The sequence below is a fragment of the Orcinus orca genome, chromosome 15 (genome assembly GCF_937001465.1).
Source record: "Orcinus orca chromosome 15, mOrcOrc1.1, whole genome shotgun sequence".
In the NCBI taxonomy this organism is placed as follows: Eukaryota; Metazoa; Chordata; class Mammalia; order Artiodactyla; family Delphinidae; genus Orcinus; species Orcinus orca.
This window is the reverse complement of record NC_064573.1, coordinates 50,281,555-50,306,798: the sequence shown is the minus strand read 5'-3', so window position 1 is coordinate 50,306,798 and position 25,244 is coordinate 50,281,555. Positions and strand designations below refer to the sequence as shown.

At 34.6% G+C, this 25,244-nt stretch overlaps 2 protein-coding genes across 9 annotated transcripts in view; one reads left to right on the top strand and one right to left on the bottom strand.

Annotated features, from left to right (window-relative positions):
- Positions 1-25,244, top strand: part of RBBP8 (RB binding protein 8, endonuclease) — a 96,507-nt gene that overhangs the window by 4,692 nt on the left and 66,571 nt on the right. For 2 of the 8 annotated variants that reach the window (XM_049698128.1, XM_049698127.1), the window contains 3 exons: positions 9,993-10,093; positions 13,503-13,707; positions 24,868-24,910. In XM_049698128.1, coding sequence (XP_049554085.1) covers positions 13,599-13,707; positions 24,868-24,910 — 152 coding nt within the window. In that variant the 5' untranslated portion in view covers positions 9,993-10,093; positions 13,503-13,598. Of the gene's footprint in view, positions 1-9,992; positions 10,094-10,302; positions 10,510-10,664; positions 10,721-10,952; positions 13,708-24,867; positions 24,911-25,244 lie in introns of those variants that run through there. The other 6 variants (XM_049698125.1, XM_049698126.1, XM_049698124.1 and 3 more) reach the window with 6 other exon arrangements.
- Positions 1-25,244, bottom strand: part of ESCO1 (establishment of sister chromatid cohesion N-acetyltransferase 1) — a 1,212,023-nt gene that overhangs the window by 1,139,898 nt on the left and 46,881 nt on the right. The window lies entirely within an intron of this gene.

Genomic DNA, 25,244 nt, shown 5'->3' with positions numbered 1-25,244 from the left:
GCAGGCATATATTTTTTAAATGTTTCTATATAAATAGCTAATTTGGATAACACAGGACTAATGACCAAACTTGCTATGCATCAAAAACTGACTGGGAAATAGAGAACGGTATAGCTCATCGTGTTAAAGACATATAGTCTTAAAAGTAATCAGAAAACTATTAACTTAGAAATTATGTATTACTGACAAAGTGAAAATATAACTTACGTGGCAAATTTTTTTTCAAAGTTCTATTGTAAGTCTACTCCCTTGAAGGTTCTGTGCCTATCCCTTCTACAATAATTTAGATTAGGAGTGAGAAACACTTCCTTCCAATATGAAAATATTTTAAATCTAATGAATTTCTGAATGAATCTTGAAACATTAAGAAATACATATCAATAACTTTCTGTAGCTTGCAGTACAATATTTATGGACACAGAGCAATATTATAGAATTCTGCGATGAGGTCTTCTAGAAAAAATTTACATTTAACATACACAGATTTTCCTCAACTTATGATGGGGTATGTCTCGATAAACCCACTGTAAACTGAAAATATCATAAGTCAAAAATGCATTTAATACACCTAACCTACTGCATACCATCACTTAGCCGAGTTTACCTTAAATATGCTCAGAACACTACATTAGCCTACAGGTGTGCAAAGTCATCTAACACAAAGCCTACTTTATAATAGTGTTGAATATCTTAAGTAATTTATTGAATACTGTACTGAAAGTGGCTGTCTGGGTACAGAATGGTTCACGTGTACCAGCTGTTTACCCTCGTGATTGCATGGCTGAATGGGAGCTGCAGCTTGCTGCCCCTGCCCAGTATCACAAGAGAGCATCATGCTGCATACTGCTAGCCCCTGAAAAGATCAAAATTCAGAATTCGAGTTGTGGTTTCTACTGAATGCGTATGGCTTTCACACCATCATAAAGTTGAAAGATCGCTAAGATCAAACCATCTTAAGTTGAGGACCATCCATACAGGTCTACATTTGGAGGTCTCCTAACTGAAAGTAGATGAAATTCAGTCTGAGATGAAAGGAACGTTTGCATTTCTGAAGATATTAATATTGTGATCAATTTTCAATCATATAATAAGTACTGAATGATAAATACCATCTACATAGCAGTTTCGTGAGCTGTTACCTTCTGCTCTATTCACTGTCCAAGTGCTTGTTTGACAAAACTTAAAACAAATATATGTTGCTCAGGAACAAGTATACTGCTTTTTAACTATAATATAGAACTAACCACTGGAACCTGACTATAGGCCAGGAACCAGGAACCTGGAACCTGGCTATACTGGAACCTGGCTATAGTCCATTCAGGAAGAAAAGCTGTTCAGTCCATTCCAGCACAATAAAACCAGTCTCTTTTCCCACAGTTTTACTGTTTAAGATGAATGGCATGTTATTCTAGTTCCACCAGTAAGTGTAAACTAAACACATCTAGTGTAAATTAAATTCTCAGCAGTTCCTCTGATACCATAACAAATCATGTGTAATGCTAATGTTAAAGCCGAAAGTCAGGTGAGGTGTCAGGTTTTACTTGACAGGAATCTGGTTTGCACTGCGATGACTGATGTAAGCAGGGCCCAAGAGGAGTCCAGTACATTATTATTATTGAACAAATATCGTAAAACCACTTTTTCCTTGGTTTAACGATATACTTTTAACTAATACACTGTACAACTACAATAGATTTTTTGAGAAATGAGTACAGCAATTTCAAATGGAAATAAGGAACTTTAGCCAATTTTTGTCTGACGTATTTGATCCATTCCCACAAAACCTGAGATGCACAGAAACTTGATCTTCTGTGAGAAAGGTATTTTCTAATAAACTACATTTCATTTCCTGAATTTGGCTGCCAATTTTTGAAGAGCCAAACAGCCACAAAATGAACAATTAGTACATACTCTGTAAATACTTTTATATCCAGCATTGATTCAAAGACTTTATTGTTTAAGTCTACACTGGTAAAACTGTAATAAAAATAGATTGACTATGTTGGACCCTCAAATAACACTTCTCACTATAGTAAAACACAGAATTTTGAAAGCTACAAGTTTGTCTTGGACTATGTCCAATAGGGTCTGGTTACAAGAACTAATTTATTATAACCTATACCGTGATCCTGGAGCATGGCTCTGAAGAATACATTAGATGAAGGCTCTAGTCAAGTTGATTAAAAATAGAAAACTGAATAGCCAGTTATGTGCTCTAATTAAGTAAATACCATATTTGCATAATGATAGAAATTTAGCTTAGAAAAATGAGGAAGAAACAGGTACAAATAAAAAAGAAATCTGATTAAAATCACATCCTTTTTTCACTTAACTTGAACTATGTTAGAATAGAATAATTATCTGAGTTTTAAAAAAACTCTTTCTTAGAAGGTGGTTAAATTAGCTAATGAACTAAAAAAGGGAAACTGGACTGAAGAGGGCATAGATATAAGAAAAAGTGGGGACACACACTACTGAACACAGCCCAATAATAGCAGATACTATTTTCAAAAGGATTTATCAAATATACTCAGGTCTTCACTAAATTAGCTCAGATCATAATCAGCTTGATACCAATGCTCCCTTTCTTGGACTTGAAGCTGAATAGATCATAAATCTCTGTTAAATAAATGATTCCTTACAACCACCAATTTCTGAAATAAATGAATAAATTAGTTTCTCCTTTCTATACAATTCTGCAGTTCAGCTAGATAATGGTTAAAATCCCTTGTAATATAATGGAAATAACAACAATATAATAACTACCTGACTATTTAACTACCAGACTTATTTAAACTTAATTATTTGAATCAAATAAGATGTGGGGCTTCCCTGGTGGCGCAGTGATTGAGAGTCCACCTGCTGATGCAGGGGACACGGGTTCGTGCCCCGGTCCAGGAGGATCCCACATGCCGCGGAGCGCCTGGGCTCGTGAGCCATGGCCGCTGAGCCTGCGCGTCCGGAGCCTGTGCTCCGCAACGGGAGAGACCACGGCGGTGAGAGGCCCGCGTACCACAAAAAAAAAAAAAAAAAAAAAGCACTTACCAAATTATCATTTAATCACTTCTATAATTATAAATCTCTCACAATTTGCATAGCAATTCAACAATTTCACTATAATTATATAATGTTAGCAATTGGAAAGATCTCTCTGATTAGCTGTAGCTCTTAAATTTATCTATTATTAACAATAGCTTCTTACACTATTTGAATACATATATATAATCATTCAATCCTTAACAATCTTGTGAAATACCCAAGGCTTATATTATTACCTTCATATCACTGATAAAACAACTGAGGCACAGAGAAGTTAAATTACTTGCTTAATAGGATTATAATTACAAATTATAATTCATTCAAAAAATCAGGTGGAACTGCTACTGATTTCCCACTATCAACCTATACAAATACATTACTATATACTTGCACTTTCCAAAGCTCACAATGATTCCCCACAGCAGAACCTTTGCACATGCCTTCTGCCTGGAAAGCCTGCTACCACTCTGTTCCCAACTGGCAAGCTTTAAGAAATTTCACATATAATACCTCATTTTTACAACCACCCTTTTGGACATACTAAGTATGAGTATTCTCATTTTCCAGTTGAGGAAGTAAGACTTGTCTAGGAAACATGCAGATAACCAGAGATAGGGCCAGAGCATAAACCCTGGTCGTCTCTTACTCAGGACTTGCACAGTACCATAGGCTGGGAATATGGCCATACACCATCATTGACTGTAAAATAAGGCCACAATTTTTGGAGCACTTCCTGCTCTGGTCCCTTCTGAGATTACAACATAATTCAAGGCTCTTCAATCTATTTAGTTTTAAACTTACTACATGAAAGAATCTAGCTGGGAATCTAGTATAAACACTTTCACTAATTCCATTAGAAGTCAATTTATATTCATCTCTCAAATGTCCACATCTATCGTAAACCAAGTAAAAGGCCATATGTGCCATAATTACTAAGAAATAAAATTATTGCAAAAAAGTCTAAAAAAACTGAGATTAATCCATAGAATAGTGCTTCACTCCAATCCTGACCAAGAGAGTCCAGTTTATTTTCCTCTTCTCAATAAGACAAATTAAGTTGCTATCAAATTTAAAAGTCCTTATAGTAACCTCATATAATGTAAAGCTTTCTGAAGTAAACAGAAAAATGTACTGGGACTGCAAATTAGCCTTTAGGTAATAATTTTTAATAATTTTTCAGAAACGTTATTTGGTTATTTTCTCAAAAGCATTTTCTAAATTAAAAACAGAAAAGCACAGAATAAGCTTCATAGAGATTCTATTATTTAAAAATAGCATGGTGTACTGAAAAGATCATAGACACAGGACTCATGTCCAGAAGACTGGGTTTAAAGTCTTGGGTCAACTTATCTACTAGTTTGTACATATAGTGCTAGTCACACCACCTAATTTATCAACCTTTCTGAAGAGATGAAAACTGTACCTGTTCTACCTGTATGATACAGTTTTTAGGTTCAAAAGAGAAGATAAGTAGGAACAGTACTTTGTATTTTTATCATCGCAAATTTTTCTTGAACCCATTTTCTATCAGTATTAAACAAACCACTTCCCAACTAATGGGAATTTCAGAGTACTAGCAATAAATCAAAAAGTGCAATTCTTTTATGGCTTACATTATCTGTATCATAATATTCTTTAAAACGAGTTTAGATAGATCTGTACATAGTTGAGAAGAAAATACTCCTGACAAGAGAAGGTCATTTGAATCTTCCCTTTTTTATTAGTTTATATTTCAAATTCCCTAAAGCTTCTGACCGTTTGACTTATCACCCAAACCAGGACATTTTTTAGAGTAAATGGGAGCCCTGTTAATAGTTAAGCCAGAAGAACAGACATTAACCAGAACTGTTGCTGGTAAGCCAGGGCATATGGTCATTTTATATAAGTATACTAGATTTGGGAAGAGGAATTCTATCTATCGTAAATAGTCTGCAAAAACAAATTGTCCCAAAGGGTGAGAAGTGAATTAAAATATAATTTAATTTCACTATTCAGTTCTAATACTTCCGATTATAACTTAAGTAAAATAGAAAAGTATTGGCTAAAACTGAAGGCCTCCTCTAAGAACTGAATTTTAAACGTAAAACATTTTTGGATCAGTAATTATCAAAGCTTCCTTAACCTTAGACTGACATATGGATTAGGAAAAGCAAAATGTCATTATATTTTAAATAGTCTGTTTTTCTCAAACATGGTTAGAATAAGAAAAAAATGGGGGGAAAAAGTCAGCCAGTGTGTTTGAAGACATAGGTGCAATTTGTGAGGCATGAGTACATTAAAGATCACAACTACATGCCAGCAGTGAATAAATTCATTAATTCATAGGTGGAAAAATTACCATTTAAGACATGCATCATTATTTTTTTAAGTGGACAAAGCAATGAATATTAAATGTGTTTGCTCCTGTGAACCCATCAAGGAATGCTTTAATTAATAGACTCCAAGTGTCAGTGACTTGTTCCTACAGTTAACTCTTCATAATATTTTCCATTTACATTACTGTAAATATTGTTCCCACAGTTTCCATCATGGCAGCATTATATATATGTACACAGGACAATTTGTATAGAACTACATTTACTGGATAAAAAGATAAAGATTGGTTTTTCAAGATTCCCAAAATACAATCCACTTTTCTACTCTACAGTCTTAGTGATCACTCTTAAATTCTTTTATCATCTCTGCAGCGGTTAAGCTCTGAGGTTCTTACAAATGCCAGTGTTAAAGAAAGGGCCTAACGGCTATCTAACAAAATTCCTAAGCTTCATTAACCTATATTGCAGAGATATGAAATACTGCCCAAGCAGCCACTGTATACAAACTGATGGCCTGGAAGAAAAAGATGCCTCTTTCCACTGACAATAAATAGCAGATCATTAACATCCTGGATCAGCCCACCATCATTTAAACCTATGCCAATAGGCAAGCACACAGTATACTGTATAAGACTATTTATCAAGTATAAAGTGATAGTTCCTAAATTGGGAAAATTATATATCTAATAAAACTTTGCTCATTGCTGATGCGAAATGAAGTAGCTAAGTACTTAAAAACACAAACTACTTTAATAGTTTATAAAGGGAAATGAAGAAGGTATGTGTAGCCATAGAGATAATCAAAATACATAAAAGTTTCTCTACCTAAGTTGGAAGCTGGCTAGACCACATGAGGCTACTTTTTCTAATCAGAAAGCAATGTATAATCTTTAATGTCTTTTATAAGCACTTTAATGACCACCTGACTGTCAAAAGAAAAACTGTGATACTGACATCCTCCATGAATGTTAAATATATCTTTTAAAACAATTATAAAACTGCTCAACCTAACTGGAATCTCAGCACCATCAACTCAAATCATAAAACATTTTGGCACTTGGGGCAAGATCACTAATTGATGTGTACCCCTACCCCCAAACAACACTTAGTAATTACTGTAAACAACTTTTTAAAAATTAAATCGTGTTCATTTAGGTTGACACAAATGTTGACAGCATAATTTTCTATTATGTTAATACTTCTCTCCCCTCTTATCCCTCTTATTATTTTTATCTTATTTTTTATCTTATTATTTTTATCTTTCTTATTATCTCTTTTGTTCTGCTCTTAAAGTAGTTCTGACTGTAAGTATACAGCTCACTCCAGTTTACTAGTATTTTGTGTTTGTATTAAAGGTGCTGGACATTATTATGTAAATAATCATAATGGGTTTAATCACTAGATTTTTTGCCTGGGGATACAGGCAAAAAATTTGCTGGGAGGGGAAGAGAATGGCATGATGTGTAGAGTGGGAGAGAGATGGGAAATGCCCAGCACAAATAGGAGAAATAGCCTTAGAGTAGGAAACAGCTCCATAGGAATCAGCTCCAACTTGGTTCTTCAGGTAAATCATGTAACCTCATTTGTTCATTATATATGCTGGGCATGTTTTGTGTCAATATGGTAGCCACTAGGCACATGTGAGTTTGAGCACTTGGAATGTGGCTAATCCAAATTGAGATGTCCTGTGAAGGTGAAATACACATCAGATTTTAAAGACTCAGTATGAAGAAAAATAATGTAAAAGGCCTCATTCATAAATCTGTGTATGGATTACATGTTGAAATGATAATATTTTAGATAAATTAGGTTAAACAAAACATATTAAGTTAATTTCACCTGTTTCATTTCACCTTTTTAAATGCGGCTAATAGAAAATTTTAAATCATATATGTGGCTTTATTGGGTAGTACTGTTCTAAGACTCTCTGATAAGAACTAGGAATACCGAGGAGAATGAAGAAAGCACAGTCTCCGCTATCAAGAAACCCCTTGCAGCCTAGCTGGGTAAGATAAAAGATATAAACATAATTACAATATAATAGCATTAAATGCAGTGACAAAGATACATATAGAAGGGTATGGGAGAATGAGGAGGGCTATTTGTGGAAGGGGGTAGGAAGAAGGGGTGAAGAGAGACATTAAGGTAGTCTCCTGGAAGCTGCACTACCTGAGCTAAGTCTTAAAGGATACGTAGAAAGGGGGTGAAATATTAAGGATCTGGGCGGAGGTAATTTCAAGAGAAGAGGATTGTATGAGCCAAGACAATGAAATAGCAAAGAGCAGGAAGGAGGAGTATAAGCAGTCTCCTGTTTTAGAGGGAAAGGATAAGGTGGGGGGTAGAGGTGTAAGGTTAAGAAGGGCTTCTTTGACATTTTAAAGGGATTGAATTTTAATCTTTAGGCAATTGAGAGCCACTTGAATGGTTTTAAACAAGAGAGTGCCAAGATCAGAAATAATGGTTGGGCATTCTGGCAGCTGTGTGGAAACTGCATTTAGGTGCAAGATTGGAAGCACAGTCTAGGTAAGAAATATCAGGGCCAAAACTAGGGCAAAAAGAGTGAGGATGGATAGGAAAGCACTAATTCAGAACTCTATTTAGGAGGTAACATCAGTAGAATACAGTGATTGACCTGTCCTGACTCCATGGAAAGGGGGTTGATATTATTCTAAAGTGATGGGAAGACCCTGGCATGTCTTAAACTAAGGGAGTGTCATGTTCTGACTTAGGTTTTAAAGAATCATTCTGACTGCTGTTGGAGAATACACTGTAAAGGGAAAACAGTGTAAGTAGAAAGATAGTTGATTAAAAAAAAAAAAGGAAGGCTATTGCTGCAGAAGAGGTTTAAGATGATGGTGGCTTGGCCCAGGGTGGATACAGATGAGGTGATGAGAAGAAATTGGATTAGGGTTGCATTTTTCTCTGCAAAATGGTACTTCCTAATTCACAGAGTTGAGAAAAGAAAGTTCAGGAAGATCACACTTGTTGAGTCCCATTGTCTTGTTTAACCAAGAGGTGAAGGTGTCTGCTGAGAGTGAGAATACTGTATAGAGGCTTGAGGAAAACAGTGAAGGTTTGGAAGACAGCAAAGGAAACAGAAGGAGCTAAATAAAGGTTATTTTAGAGATTAATTGGTGCCCTATATGAGGTCTGAAACCATGTAATTTTAGTGATATCAGTCTAACCTGTTATGTGATTTCTCCCGTCACAACCCTCAGCTACCCAGCTGTAGGAGGTAAGCAGATTGTATAGAATGAATCAACAAAGAGTTTCAGTTGTAAAATGGCTTGAGTTACATGATTTCAAAATCTACATAGTTCCAAAATTCTTACAGTTCTAAGAATCCTAGAGTTTTCAGTACACAATTTTTCTCATTGCGGTTAAGTGTACATATATAAAAGTTACCGTTTTAACCATTTCACCACACAATTTTTAAATTGAGCATCCTAACCAAGGGCCTCCAATATGTATGCTAGGACATTAAACTCCCAACCCTCAAGGTGGCAGTGCTGGGCCTGAGGTGGCTGGAATCCTAGTTGCTGTTGCCTCTGGATGGAAGCAGTCTCATTTTTTATCACAATATGTAATACAAGTATTCTTTTTCCAGGTACTGAAAAAGTTTGGGAAGCATTGTTCTAAGCCATAAAATTTGAGAAACCCAGTATTACAAAGAGTTCAAAATATCTGCTTCACTGTTAAGTTTTCTCATAGGACTTCATAATTTACATGTAGGTCTTAAGGCTCCTTATCGGAGGCAGATATCTACACGTATGCCTACTGTTTCCACCGTTAAAGTGATTTATCATAAAATCCCATAAAGAGAATCTAAGAATTTAGAATGGATTCAAAGATATTCTCCGCTTAAATGAAAAAGATGAGTCCCTCAAGGAACGCCCAATTCATTAATTTTACACGGAGACTGACTCTGGCAAGCACTGGGTTAGTTTCTGGTGATAAAAAGGTGAACAAGACATGGTTTTGACCTTAAGAAACTTAAGAGTCTAGTGAGGAGACTGATTTAATTAAATAAATAATGAAAACTGCAATAAGTGTCAGATAGGAAGGCACATAGCACATAGTGCTGTAAGAGGATCTGATAGAAAAGACTAAAACAAGATAAAATTTGGAAGTGAATGATACTTTAACAGGGTAATGAATGTTCAGCAGCTCTCTTTTATAAAGATACCAATGTTCCTACAGCATTGCTAGGATGGTACAGAAACATCCTGTTATGCCCACTCGCAAGGAGTAAGCTGTGATATTCATCCCTTAAGACCGGGAATGAACGGGAAAATTACTTTTACATTTTATATCTTTGATTTCCCAAATACAACTCTACTTTTCAAAGTTTATAATATCCTCTGTCTTCCTCCCAGGTCTTATAAGTATTAAAGAAAGTATTGAACTGGTTTAAAAAATATTATGATACTGTCTATTGTTTATTTTCTTCAACTTCATATATTTAGAATTTCTAACGTTAAAACGCTTCTTTTAAATAGGTAATATAAATAGGAAAATATACTAATAATTTGAATGTTTATAAACGAACAGCCACATAAAACGTTGACTTAAAAAAATTACCTAACAGCATGTTGTTCCAATAAATAATGCGTCACTTCTGATTCCGTCTCATTTCAGGTTCGTCAGAAACTTTCTTTAACCTGAGCAAAATATACATCGTTCATTTTGCTACGCGGCCTCGCCACCCAGTCCGGTCAGGTCGCATCACTAAACTGTAGGTAAGAGCTACCAGCCGGAAAGCTACGTTAGATTGATCTGTGTCCCTTCCCTCCTCAGTTAACTTTAACTTTCCATCTGGTACGGGCCGCTCCTACGTGCTTTCCCAGAAACGGGCTTAAGTCAGACACATTGATCACTTCTTAGGAGAACGTGAATCTCCGCAGACAGAACAGCGTGAGCTTTCTCCGGGCCCTCTCAAAAAACGCGGTGGCGGCCGCCAGCTCTCGGAGCCTCTTCTGACGGCTCAGTGGAAGAGCTCCACTCTCCAGTCACCGCCCAACGCGGTGGGACTCGTCGCCGACCCAGCTCCTCCGCAGGGGGCGTGAGGGGCGCCACCCAGCTCCGCGGAGGTAGGAGGAGGAAGAGGCGTGACGTCGCGGGAACTCCCACACGACGTTGCGTGACGTCGCGCGAGGTCCGGGCGGGGCGAGCGTAGCCGGCGGCCCTCGGGCCCTCCCCCAGCGCTGGAAAACGCGGGCTGCCCCGAGGGGGCGGCTTGGCTGTTGGCGGTGTGGCAGATTAGTGAGGGAACGAGCAGAAAAGCGAACGGCCGTCTCTTCCCCTCTCCAGAGCGTGCTCGCGTTCCTGCTGGGGCTTTCGAGAATCTCGACGCAATCTTGCAAGCCGTGAGTAAAAGGAATCTTTTTCCCCGACCCAAAGCGCTGGGTCCTAGCGGGCTATTTCCGGTCTGGAGCTGCCGGCTGACCGAAGGCGTTTGACCCCGGGGTGGGGATGGCTGTATGGCGCTGGGGCTGAATCTGAGGAGTCGGCTGGAGCCGGCCTGAACTACGCAGGAGGTAGACCGGATTGCGGACGACCCAGCGCTGAGTGCTGTTTCCGAGTCTTCGCACCAGCTGAGAACTTGCTTGCCGGCGCCGGGCCCGCCACGCGCATGCGCCGACCTGCGCCCGGTGTTGCCGCGCGCGCTTCCGGCGCCAGTCGTGTGGTTTGTTCGGCGGAGCGCTTTGGCGAGGGCGGACCGCCAGCCCTTCGCGGTGCGGGAGGAGGCTGATGGCTAAGGGTCCTGGGATGGGAGCCACTGGACCTCTGCTCTGCTCGTAAGAGCAGCAGTCAGAGTCCCTATTCAGTTTGTTCAGGGCCCTTGTGTGAACTGAGGAGCGGCTCTTGCCTCACCTAAGAATGTGTGTGGTGTGACAGGAAAGATCTTCTCTTGAGCACCTTCAGTGTGGTGGTTTGTGGTTTACATTGCAACAGGAGGCACAGAAATGTATTAAATTATTGCAAATTATTGAGCCCAGGATGCAACTTGAGAGGCAAGATGCACATTTTTGAGAAATTATTCGTGCAGCGAATAACGGTTCAATATCAAAAGAAATGCCAGCAAAAAGTGCTAAGCATGCAAAATAGATTGGAGAGGGTTTCAAGTTTCGAGTTGATGTGGAATACAACAATATATTGAACCAAAAACTGGAAAGCGCCCTGAAATATTCTTGACTTAACAAGCATCTAGACACACAGACACACACACACTGTAAAAGAGCAAGGAAGATGATTGCCATAAGCTGTTCAATATCTGAACAGCTTAGTATTGATAAATTGTTATGTGGGGGGAAAAAAAACACTTAACCTTTTTATTACCCCTGAAGGTAGAATAAAGGAAGCTTATCTTACACTATTGGTTTTAAACTATTGAATGCTAAAATATACAATTTTAAATTGTTCATTAAAGTAACTAAAACTTTGTTTTGAACTTTTTGATTAATAAAAACAATTAACATTTTTGTTTTGTTTTTTTTGCTTCTTAGTATTTTGGAGTTCATTGGCATCACAACTTGAGTTGCAGCAGTGACGTGGCCGTAGTAGACGTGTCCTAGCAATGTGACCTCGGGCGAGTCACTTAGTCTCTTAAGCCTGTTTTCTTAAACTCTAAAATGAAATTAATAATATCAGTAGTAGCTGTTTTATACAATGTGAAGATTAAATTAAAAGGAAATATAAAACAGCACACTCCATGGTACATAGTGAACACTTAATAAATGGTGGCTTTTATTGACAGTAGTATAGACCCATTGATTTATCTTTTAGATAAATAAAAGATAAATTTAGATAAATAAAATTTATTTAGATAAATTTAGATAAATAAATAAATGGAATTTATTTAGATAAATTTTAGATAAAATTATTTAGATAAATTTTAGATAAAATTATTTAGATAAATTAGATAAAATTTATTTAGATAAATTTAGATAAATAAATAAATGGAATTTAAATTTATCTAAATTTAAATAAATTTAGATAAATAAAATTTATTTAGATAAATAAAACTATTTAATAAATAGTTGAATACAAGCCTCTTTAGAAATTAAAAATAATTTCCTAATATTATGTAAAATCTAGTACTTGTTCAATTTTCACTGATTATCTTTAAAAAAAGTGTAATCACAATTTTTGAAAAGCTTAATAAATGTATTTTTATTTCTTTAGTGTTTTATAGTTTACCAAGTGGCTCTGCACATAATATTGCTCCCTTTAGACATGCCCTTGCTTATCTTAGCCTCTTCATCAGAGACCTCAGGAAATGGTTAGTAAAAGACACTTAAATCCGTTTGGGCTCTTGTTAGCAATGGTAAGGCATTGACTAAGGAGCCAGATGTGAGGGTTAGTAGATTTGTTAATCATTTTATTGTAATTTTTTAGTAGTAGCTAGTTAATGGTTTCAGTTTAAGAACACATATTAAAATATTTATTAATCCACTTGAACTTAATAGCCTGTTGCTTCCTTGAGGGGCTACACAAATAATAAACTTAATCATTCACCTTTATTCTGAGAGGCACAAAATAGCTTTACCCATATTTGCCTTGTTTTTAGATGTTTCCGTATTCATAGATCTTGGCTGTGTCTGTATCTTGCTCACCAAATTTCATTGTTATGAGAAAGCTGTTCAGAGACTCGTGTTAGTCAGTCATCTTTCTTGCTCTTTTACAGTGTGTGTGTCTAGATGTGAATGCTTATTAAGTCAAGAATATTTCAGAGTGTTTTCCAGTTTTTGGTTCAATATATCGTTGTATTCCATATCAACTCAAAAGTTAAGAAAGCAATAAATTCTTTTAGAATGGGGAAACAGTACTGACCATGAATGATTACAAACCTCTCTATATCATAGTCCTTTCAATTAAACATAATATAGGTAATTACTTCCTCATAGGCGGAATAAGAAAAAGTTTGCCTGAAAGAGTAGCTTAACTTAAGGCCAGGTAACTGAAATTGGGGCTTTTCTCACCATACTCATCTTTTTTCCTCACTTCCACCCCCTCAAATTCTGAAGTGATTGATCATAGGTAAATAAGGAAAACTTGAGATCAGCTGCCTGGGCTTGAAGTCATCCTGATTTCAAATTACACAAAGATAAATGCAGAATTCACTTATGTTGCAATCTGTTGTTTCAGGTATTTGAACTGACCAAAGACAACTTCAGACCTGTATAATGTAACAGAAAAGGTCAGAAAACATTAGGCAGTAGAAGTGTGAGCATATTAAGTAAGATGAACGTCCCGGGAAGCAGTTGTGGAAGCCCTAGTTCTGCAGATGTATCTAATGACTTTAAGGATGTTTGGACAAAACTAAAGGAGTGTCATGATAAAGAAGTACAAGGTAATTTTTTTCTGAAATACTTGTAGCAGTATTCTGCTGAGACTATAATAATAATAACTAATTTTTATGACAGTTCAAAGATCTCATTTTTAAGGGACCTTTACTATTCCAATTTTGGGTGATTCACTTTTATGGTTGAGTTGTTGCTTTTTGACTACAGACAACTAACCACAGAATGTAGCTCCTGCACAGCTTGTAGTTACTTGTAATATGTATGGTGTGGTGGAAGGGGCATAGAAATTGTTGACCGAAGATCTGGATTTGAATTCTAATTTCATTTATGTACTTGCTCTGTGATCTCAGCAAGTTACGTAACCTCTAAACTTAATTATCTTCTGTAAAATTATTTGCAGGATTGTTTATTGACATAAAAATACTACCTAAGTCATTCGACAAACCTTCAGAATTTGTATCTCAGTGCTTGGGTTTGCCACCAAGCCCTGAGACCCAAAAGTAAATGGCAGTTTGCCTTCAAAGAGCCTGCAGTCTGGTAGAGAGAGAGTCATGTGAACAGATAATTAACAGTATAGTGAAATAAGGGCTAAAAGGTTTATATGAAATGCAATGAGCATACAGAGAATTGAGCTGTTGCGATTAGGTTGAGTATATAAATGTTATATATGATTGTGTTAAAATGTACTATTAAAAGCTAAACTATTAAAGCTAAACTCAACGTCTGATAGTAAGCCTTAATATACCTATCTAATTCTGTGACTTTCATGTAATACATTTCCCCTATGTGTGGGAAATGCTTCGTATTACATTTGTTTCTTGATTACCTACTGCAACCATAGGTTAATACTACCGTGCTTTATAGTTTTTTTCTTTTCCCTCAGTTGAATAGCTTTCTCTTTTTTTAAAATTGAAGTATAGTTAATTTACAATGTTGTGTTGGTTTCAAGTGTACAGCAAAGTGATTCAGTTACACATATATATACATATATGTATTCTTTTTCAGATTCTTTTCCATTATAGGTTATTACAAGATATTGAATATAGTTCCCTGTGCTGTATAGTAGGTTCTTGTTGTTTACCTGTTTTATATATAGTAGTGTGTATATGCTAATCCCAAACTCCTAACTTATCTCCCTCCACCCCACCCCACCCCCAGTCCCCTTTGGTAATCATAAGTTTGGTTTCTTTGTCTCTGAGTCTATTTCTGTTTTGTAAATAAGTTCATTTGTATCATTTTTTTTGGATTCTACATATAAGTGATATCATATTTGTCTTTGTCTGGCTTACTTCACGTAGTATGATAATCTCTAGGTCTATCCATGTTGTTGCAAATGGCATTATTTCATTCTTTTTATGGCTGAGTAATATTCCATTGTATATATATACCACATCTTCTTTATCCATTCATCCATCGATGGACATTAGGTGCTTCCATGTCTTGGCTATTGTAAATAGTGCTGCTATGAACATTGAGGTGCATGTATCTTTTCAAATAAGAGTTTTCTCCTGATATATGCCCAGTAGTGGGATTGCAGGATCAACTGGTAACTCTTCTTTTAGTTTTTTAAGGAGCCTTCATACTGTTTTCATTTCCCTAATGATTAGTGATGTTAGCTTTTCATGTGCTTATTGGCCATTTGTGTGTCTTTGGAGAAATGTCTATTCAGGTTCTTTGCCTGTTTTTTAATCATATTGGTTTTTGTTGTGGTTGAAGTTCTTTGTATATTCTGGATATTAATCTTTTACCTGATATATGGTTTGCAAGTATTTTTTCCCATTCTGTGAGTTGCTTTTTCACTCTGTTAATTGTGTCCTTTGATGCATAGAAGTTTTTAATTTTGATATAGTCTAATTTATCTACTTTTTTCTTTTGTTGCCTGTATTTTTGGTATTATATCCAAGAAATCATTGCCAGATCCATTGCCATTAAGTTTTGCCTTGTGTTTTCTTCTAAGAGTTTTATAGTTTTAGATCTTATGTTGAGGTCCTTTTTCCATTTTGAGGTGAATTTTGTATATGGTGTAAGGTAAGGGTATAACTTCATTCTTTTGCTGTGGATATCTAGTTTTCCAGCACCATTTGTTGAAAAGACTGTCCTTTCCCCATCGAATGGTCTTGGCACCCTTCTCAAAAACCATTTTTTTGAGAAGGGTGCCAAGGCTCTATTGTAATTGGTCTGTATGTTTGTCTTTATGCCAGTACCATATTGTTTTGATTATTGTAGCTTTTTATTAAGTTTTGAAATCAGGAAATATGTGACTTCCAACTTTGTTCTTTTTCAAGATTGTCTTGGCTATTCGGAGTCCCTTGAGATTTCATATGAATTTTAGGACATATTTCCCTACTTCTGCAAAAAACATCATTGGGATTTCAATAGAGATTGCATTGCATCTGTAGATCACTTTGAGTAATGCTGACATCTTAACAATATTAAGTCTTCCAGTCCATGAACATGAGACTTCTTTCCTTTTTTAAATTTCTTTCAGCAATGTTTTGTAGTTTTCATCATACAAGTCTTTCATCTCCTTGGTTAAGCTTATTCCTTATTTTGTATTGGATGCTTTTGAATGCTATTGTAAATGGAGTTTTCTTAATTTTAGATGCTATTGTAAATAGGATTTTCTTAATTTCCTCTTCAGAGTGCACGTGGTTAATGTAAAGAAACACCACTGATTTTTGTGTGTTGCTTTGTATCCTACAACTTTGCTGAAAGTTTCTATTTCTTAATTGTAGTTTTTGAATTCTTAGCTGAGAAAAACATTAGAAACTCTTTTATTATGGAAGGTTGGAATTCAACTACATCTGCTACTTCACTTACATCTGTTACTGCTCTATTACGCTCATTCTTTGATAGATTTTTCTGATCCATGTTTCCATTAAAACACTCTTTCAGCATATTAGAATTGCTGATGCAGTCAGGGTACATTAGTGTTCGGTTAGAAATCCAGGTGTCAATGAAGTTATTATTGTTTTATCCATTTTTTTTTTAATTTAAACTTTTTTTTCTAAAATTGTGAAAACACAAAATAAACAGCAAAAATTTACCCTCTTCTCCCCACACACAAACAGGTAACCACTTTTATTATCTTTTGTGTGTGTATTCTTCCATTTTTTTAAATTTAAAGTTTAAGACTTTTTAATTTTAGGAAATATTGTACATTTATAAAAGTAAAGAAAATAGTATAATGAACTCCTATTTACCCATCACTCAGCTTCAGCCGTTATCAGTACACAGCCAATCTTGTTTTATTTATTTTGCATTTGCATCTTTATCCCTCTTCCACTCAGTTATTTTGAACTTTCTGACATAATTTCATCTATAAATACTTCAGTATATTCCAGTAGTCTTTTTTAATAAAAAATTGCCATTATCATACTAACAAAACAAATTCTTTAATGTCATCTTATACCTATTAGATGATTATGTTCAAATTTCCCCAGTTATCTAAAATGTCTTTTTATAGTTGGGTTTGTTCCCATCTGTATCTAGAAGAATTCTCCATGTTGTGTTTGATTAATATATCTATTGATTATTTTCAGTGTAGTTTTAGTTTATGTTTCCCTTATGAATGAGATTAAGCATCTTTGCTTATGCTTGAGGGTGATTTGTATTTCTTTCTTAAGAACTGTTTATATACCTGATTATTCTTTGGTTGGCCTTTTCCCTATCAATTGATAGGAGCTGTTTATATGTGAGGCAGATTAGTTCACTTCAAATATTTGAAAGTTTAGAAATTCAAATTTGTTGTTAGTGATAAACATCTGATTTTTAAGTGACTGTGCTTGTGGTCATATGTTCAGGGACAAATATGAGTATTTTACATTAATTCTGCTCTTCATTTGACTACACTGTTTTCCCCCAGAAAATGTAGTGTGAAACATTGAGGAAGTATTCTGAGTTTTAGTACTGACTTGCTATTCATTCAGTGAGCAGTTATTGAATTATATGCTGAGAATGGTAGCAGTTGCTGAGAATACAACAGTGAAGAAGACACAGTAGGTTTTGGGGGCATTGTATTCATTCTCTTTCAGAAAATATTTATACACTGTAGTTATATAATGAAATGATAGCAAAAATAATCCAGATACAAGATATTCTGTCTTGTATAATGGCTACACTGATAATAACAATGTAATCAGCTACGTGCACTTTTAAAACTGCAAAGGAATAATAACATCTCCCAACTTCTGTTGAAGAGAAGCCATATCCTCCTCTTGGTTTATAATACTGTGACCCCAGCATGTAAGTTTACCAATAGGAACAGTTTCAAGTTTAAACTATTATAGGAGCTATACACTATGAAAAAGCGTATTCTTTGTGACCTGGAGGTAAAGCAAATACAATATCTTCAAATGATTTAAATAGGACCAGATGTACTTGAGTTTTTAATTAAACATTCAACAGAGAAGAATTAGCATTCTGCCATCTTCAAGTATAAGGTTAAATTCTTTATCCTTTAAATGATTACTTTCTGTTGTCTTATAATAAGACATTAAAATTTTAAGAAGATCATTAAAATTTTATTATGCAGAGTCCCTATCTTACTCATCTTTCTACCTGCATTTCCATAGGTGAAAGTGCTTGGCACATAGTAAGAAGTTAGTAAATGGTATCTGAATGAATTGCATAGTTTAGCTGCACCAGTGAAACATTTTCTTGAACATAAGTTTTTTAAATCCCATAATATATGAAAATATCAAAATTTCATATCTCTAAAACCCTGAAATGCTTTACTACCCATTTACTTTAAATTTTCTATTTTTAGATGATACTGTAGAAAGTTGGGAAAAGAAAAATAAATCACCATTTTATAGGAATGGCATTTGTTTATTCTTTCCTAGTTTTAAAAGAAATGCATGTAGCTTATTGTATTGTTGTGTTCAGTGTACATACTGTTTTATATGTGACTTATTTTTGCGGTTATTTCATTACTTAACCAAACTGCTTGTTTTTCATGTGGTACATAATCTTCATTTTAGAATTTTTAGGCATACCCATTTAAAACTGGGACAGTTTTATTTTTTAGGCTCCTAATTTAACAAGGATAAAGTATTTGGCAGCTTTCTTCCTCATGTTCATTGGTGTTTCAGGGTCTTCAGGAGACCTCTATGATGAGGAAGCATCAAGAAAATAAATAACATATTGTTTGATAAGAACAATATGCTATTCATCAGATTACAGAACATATAAGACTCACAAATATTACATAATGGATAATTTCTTTTTAAAGTGTGTACTCCTCATGGCCATACTCTTAGTAGACATCACACTCGCAGGAGCATTAGTTTATATACATGGAAAAACTTTAAGGGAGGAATACAGAAGTTGTTGATGATTTTGATTAATATCTGTGCTTTATGAATGGTAGGTATTGGATATATGTTTGAGCTGATGAGAGAAGATAACTTCCGGCATATTATAATATATTGATCAGCCTACTTTTGCCAATTTCAAAATCACTTATGGTTTCTTAAAAGTTTTAAATGATCATGCACTATTTTTTAAAAATTAGTATGTTATTTAAAAACATTTTCGTTGGGCCCAGGCAAATTTGTTGAAAGGAAGACTTTTTTTGACAGTCCCTTGTCAATGTGTTCCAGATAGTTCCATATAAAATTAGATCCTGTGACTCTGTGATAACATCAAAGACATGCCTAAAGGGTACTTAATTTTTTTTTTAAAGTAGAGGATCCACTTGGAGAAACCAGTATAAGAGGCTATTTGAAAGACGTCAAACATGGACTTGTCCAGACTTTGCAGGTTTTGAAGTATACATAGGAATTAAAATTCAGTCATTGCTTTTAAAACTTCGTGTCAGGTTAAAAAAAAAAAAAGGGAAAGAAAAGATATGAAGGTAGTACCTGAGTTACATAATTTTTCTTAGATACGCATAAGAACTTAAATGCATCTGAACTTGTTTGGATACAATTTTTTTTTGCCTTTTAAAATCCCTTTCAGTATCAGGTTTATTATTAAAAAGCACAGGTAATAAGATGGAATTTAGAATATTTTTCATAATGTCACCATTTTAATAAATGGTTTTTGTCCACGCTATGTTTTACCATCAACATCTCATCTAGTAATGTTTTCTATATCTGGTAAATAAGGTAATCAATTTCATAGAAAACTAGGCAGATTTTTGAGGACAGAATTGGAGCCCCATTGAAGAAACGGAAAGTATAGAGGCTCTAATATGACAGGATAAATATTTCTTGATTCAGTTTTGGATTGCTCCATTTATTTTCTTAGATGTTTCATCAAAAATTCCAAAAAGATAACATTCATACTAAGACTACACAAATTAGCAATGAAAGGAATTGCAAGTAATTTTGGTCCATAACATCAGTGTCCTAGTCATTAAGAAAGGCTAGTCGTCAGGAAAATGCAAATCAGAACCACAATGAGATATCACCTCACACCTGTCAGAATGGATATCATCAAAAAGAGCACAAATAACAAATGTTGGCGAGGATGTGAAGAAAAGGGAACCGTCATACACTGTTGGTGGGAATATAAATTGTTGTAGCCACTGTGGAAAAAAGTATGAAGGTTGCTTAAAAAACTGAAAATAGACCTGCCATATATGACCCAGCCATTGCACTCCTGGGTATATATCCAAAAAAAAACAAAAACAGTAATTCGAAAAGATACATGCACCTCAATGTTCATAGCAGCATTATTTGCAGTTGCCAAGATATGGAGGCAACCCAAGTGTTCATCAGCAGATGAATGGATAAAGATGTGGTGTGTATATGTACTCAGCCATTAAAAAAAAAAAAAGGAATACTACTCAGCCATAAAAAAGAAATTTTGCCATTTGCAGTAACATGGGTAGACTTAGAGGGTATTATGCCAAGTGAAATAGAGAAAGACAAATACTGTATGATGTCACTTATATGTGGAATCTAAAAAATACAACAAACTAGTAAATATAACAAAAAAGAAGCAGACTCACTCAGACTCAGATACAGAGAACAAACTAGTGGTTATCAGTGGGGAGAGGGAAGTGGGGGGCAATATAGGGTAGGAGATTAATAGGTATAAACTATTAGGTATAAAATAAGCTACAAGGATAGGGACTTCCCCAGCAGTCCGTTAACCCAGCAGTGTTTAAGACTCCGCACTCCTATTGCATGGGGCTTGGGTTCGATCCCTCGTCCGGGAACGGAGATCCCACATGCTGCACAGTGTGGCCAAAAACAAAAACAAAAGGATATATTGTACAACACGGGAAATATAGCCAATAATTTATAACAACTATAAATGGAGTGTAACCTTTAAAAATTGGGAATCACTATATTGTACCTGTAACAATATTATACATCATTTATAATTCAATAAAAAAAAGCACTATCATCAACTCTCACATGTTATTTTCCATTTGTGTTAATATAAATTCAATAATATCCACAAAAAATTAATTCACCCATTTTGAGATCATTAAATCTTAAGAGTAAACTAAGCACACCTTAAATATGGCTGCATCTCATAAAGACAAGTGTCTTTACTTTGAAGTTGAAATAATTGATTAGGCAGTTACAGAAATACTAGTAGTTGTGTTTTTGGTAGAAGCTTAATTCTTTGAGCTATATATAAAGCCACTATTTATCAAGAAGTGTTATTAGGCTTACAATTTATAATTCAGAACCATAAATAACTTGTTTTACAGTGACAGTACATACATATATGGTTTATTCTGGGTAGCAAACGAGAATGAGTAAAAATTAACATAGCAATGATTTTTATTTTGTTTATAACAAATTGAATTCTTGGCTTATTTCTGAATTCTTACTTAAATTTGTTTCTTGTATTATGTTCGTGACTACACATATGGGCCCTTAATTGTTTCATTTCTTTGAAAATTCACATACACGTTATAAGGTTAATTGTAGTGCAGCGCTTTTGGTCTTTTGAGCGCTGTTTCCTCATTAGGTGTCTCAGGTTGCCAGTGTTACAATCCTAAATACTTTTTTGAACAGACTACCTGTTCATACAGGAGCTGCATTGTTGTATAGCCTCATTCCTTCCGATGGGTGTGGAGCAGGATTAAAGCACACTTTATAGGGGTTCTAATTGTGGATGCCTAATTGACTTGATGAATGGCAAATGCTAAAATTTAAACACACATACATACACATACACACATAAACCTGTTTCAGGGCTGATCTGCATGACAGAACAAATGCCTCACAGGTGTTGAATGCTTACAAGATAAAAGAGTAGTCTTTCCATATTTCCCAAGAATTTTCTTTTGAAGTTTATAAGGATTTTCTGTCTCATTGTTTCTTTTCTTAAAATGGTTTATGGCAATAATCCATTTCATCTTGGGTGCACTTTTCACTTCTAAAGGCGGACCTGACTTTTAGAGTCGGCCAAAATTAAAAAACAAGAAAATCTAAAAGCAAGTAAATTTTCACACACTTTGGGAAGGGTAAAAGAGTGAAAAACTGCTGACTCTAGTCTTTGGCCTAGTAGGGTCACAAGTTCTTTTCTTAATTCTTCAAGAATGATTTGATGCTTTACTAAGTACTTTCAAGGCCTTGTGAGTTGGTCATCATTACCTGAAAAAGAAGGAAGCTTCTCCAGCTACGAACTTGACAGATGGAAAAGATTTTTTTAAAAATCAAAAGATCACACCAGTTTTTATTTTAAACAGTGAAAAACTAATGTTTCCCTTTATTATAATAATTTACATTTTAACAGTATTCTAACTCTTAGGGTAAATATTTTTCCATATTTTTTTTTTTTAGCTTTTCATTTTGAGCTTATTGTAGATTCACACTGTAGTATATATATACCCTTTACCCAGTTCACCCCAGTGGTAACATCTTGTATAACTATAGTATAATAGCACAACTTAGAAATTGACATTGATACAATCTATCAATCTTATTTAGATTCTGCTACTTTTACATGCCCTCATTTGTGTGTGTGTTTTAATTCACTAACGTGTAGATCCCTGGATTACCAAGGGTCCCTAATGCTAAGTCCCCAACCACCTTCCTCCCACCCCAACCCCTCCAGCTCCTGGCCACCCATAATCTGTTCTCCAGCTCTATAATTTTGTCATTTTAAGAATGTTATGTATGTGGAATCACATAGGGTGTACTTTTTGGGTTGGCTTTTTTTTTCCAACTCAGCATAATTCCCTTGTAGTCCATCCAGGTTGTTGCATATTTTAATACTTCTTTCCTTTTTATTGCTGAGTAGTACATGTGGTACAAGGATGTACTGCAGTTTTGTTTCGTTTTGTTTTATTTAACAGTTCACTCACTGAAGGATATTTGGGTTGTTTCTGTTTTGGGCTGTTATGAATAAAGCTGCTGTGAACATTTGATTACAGGTTTATTCATAACATTTTATTTATTCCAATTATAGGCCATAGAAATGAGGGTAAATGTATCATATCAGTTGGACATTTCCTAGAGGTGAAATTTGAGATATAGTGCAAAAGTATAACTAAAAAATTCTCCAGGGCCTTTATTTTTCCATAATAACTGGATTTCCTGGCATTAAATCCTTACCTCTTGGGCAGTAAGAAAAGGTGACTTCCCCATTAGTATCTATATGACTTTTAATTTCATCCCTAGTCAGCACCAGGGAGGGGGAGATTGTGGAGAAATGTATAGGTCTGTTTTCTAAAACTCTTACTTAGCTAAATAATGTTGTTCAGACAGATAATAAAAAATCCTGTTCTTAGAAGTGACAAATTTATTAATGTTTCTATACAAATTATATGGAAAGATTTTCTAAATGTATAACTTATTAGAATCCATAAACTACCAAAGACAGTCAATGTTTAATTTTTCAGAAATTAGTTAACTAATAACCATTTATTGGGGATTAACTATGCCCCAAATAAAAGAAATTCTTAAGTAGATATAGAATTTTTAAACTTTCTAGGCACTGTTTTTAAAAGTGAATATAATATCCACAAGTGGGAAAATTGTAGAATAGTAAAAAAATTGGTTTAGGAATCTGAAAATGTAAACACAGAAGTTTTCCCCCCTTTTAATAATCACATTGCAGAAAATAGCATAGAGAAAATAGAGAACCAAATAGTTTAGTGTTGCTAAGTAGACTTATTATTTTTTACTTAATGATTTTAATAGCTGTGTATTATTCTGTCTAGTGGTTACATCATATTTTACTTAAACTCGTCCCTATTTTAAGCATTTTATATTTCAATACATTGTTTAATATTCTTTGTGACTATGAGTTTCTCTATAGTTTGGATTATTTAGGTTAGAAACCAAGATGTGGGATATTGATGAAAAAGAGTCCTGTTATATATCTCTAGCTTGCTTTCCAAAAGAATTGTGCTAATTTATAATACCTCCTGCAAAGCATGGCAGTGTAGTTTTACAACACTTTTATCAACACTGGGTATTATAATTTTTATAATTTTGCTAAGTAATTTTTTGGGTTTGGATTTATATTGCTAGTGGTGTTGGATATATTTTCATGTTTGTTTAATGGCTGTTTTTCTCCTTTTAATTATTGTTTCTGAGACTGAGGAATGTCACTCTTATTTTGTTCATATCCTTTCTTGCAGTCTCAATGCTCATCAGCCTGCTTTCTTAACAGTAATTACCCAAGTCCCATAGCCAGTGGTCTTCTCTTTTGTATTGGACTCAATTAAAATTAAAAATACATATAACAAAAAAAAATAAAATAAAATAAAAAATTAAAAAAAATACATATAACACATGTAATACATATCTTGAGCTAAAAACAGTACTGCCTTATGTTAAGAACTTTTTTGTAAGCAATTGTGTTCCTAGTCCCAGACTTCCTGACACAATCTGTTTTAATCCCAGAAGATTTGAGCCTACATAAGCACTATTGCTGTTATCAAAATACATAGGCTATGCCAGAACATAAACCTTCATTTATAGTGAACTTCTAATTATATGCTTGCCCATGCTATTGGGAAGTAACTCACTTTAGGTGGAGAAAATTTCATTCTATTTGGCTGTCATACAATAGACTAAGAGCAATAATGTTGCAAATACTCTTTTGTGACCTAAGGGTGCAAGTGAGGGAAATACACTTTTCAAACTAATGGGACCTGGCTCATTGTTCAGAGGCCAGGCTCAAGTAACTTAATAGTGTAGCATTAGATTCATAAAGAAACTTAGATTAACAGCTTTTGAAACGATAAAATGTATAAATAAAATACTGAGGATTTTTTTCTTTTTCAGGTTTACAAGTAAAAGTAACCAAACTGAAAAAGGAACGAATTTTGTAAGTATCAACATATATAACACTGATGTCCTATTTATAAAGTAATTGATATTGATGTCCTATTTGAATTCAGTGTTTTATTTATAAGGAAGTTAGCTTTACTTAGTGTGGACCTTGTGTAGTTGACAGCGAGTTATTCAAAATTCTAAAGGAAAAAGAATAATTTTGAGTATAATCTTAGTTAATATTTGCATATATTTATATTTTAACATAATTTTAATATGTGTATAATCTTTTTCCTTAAAATATTTATTAAGATGGAAACTGATCTATAAATCATTTTGATCTGTTAATGGCATTTTTTTCTCAACTATGATTGATACCTGGAATTTAA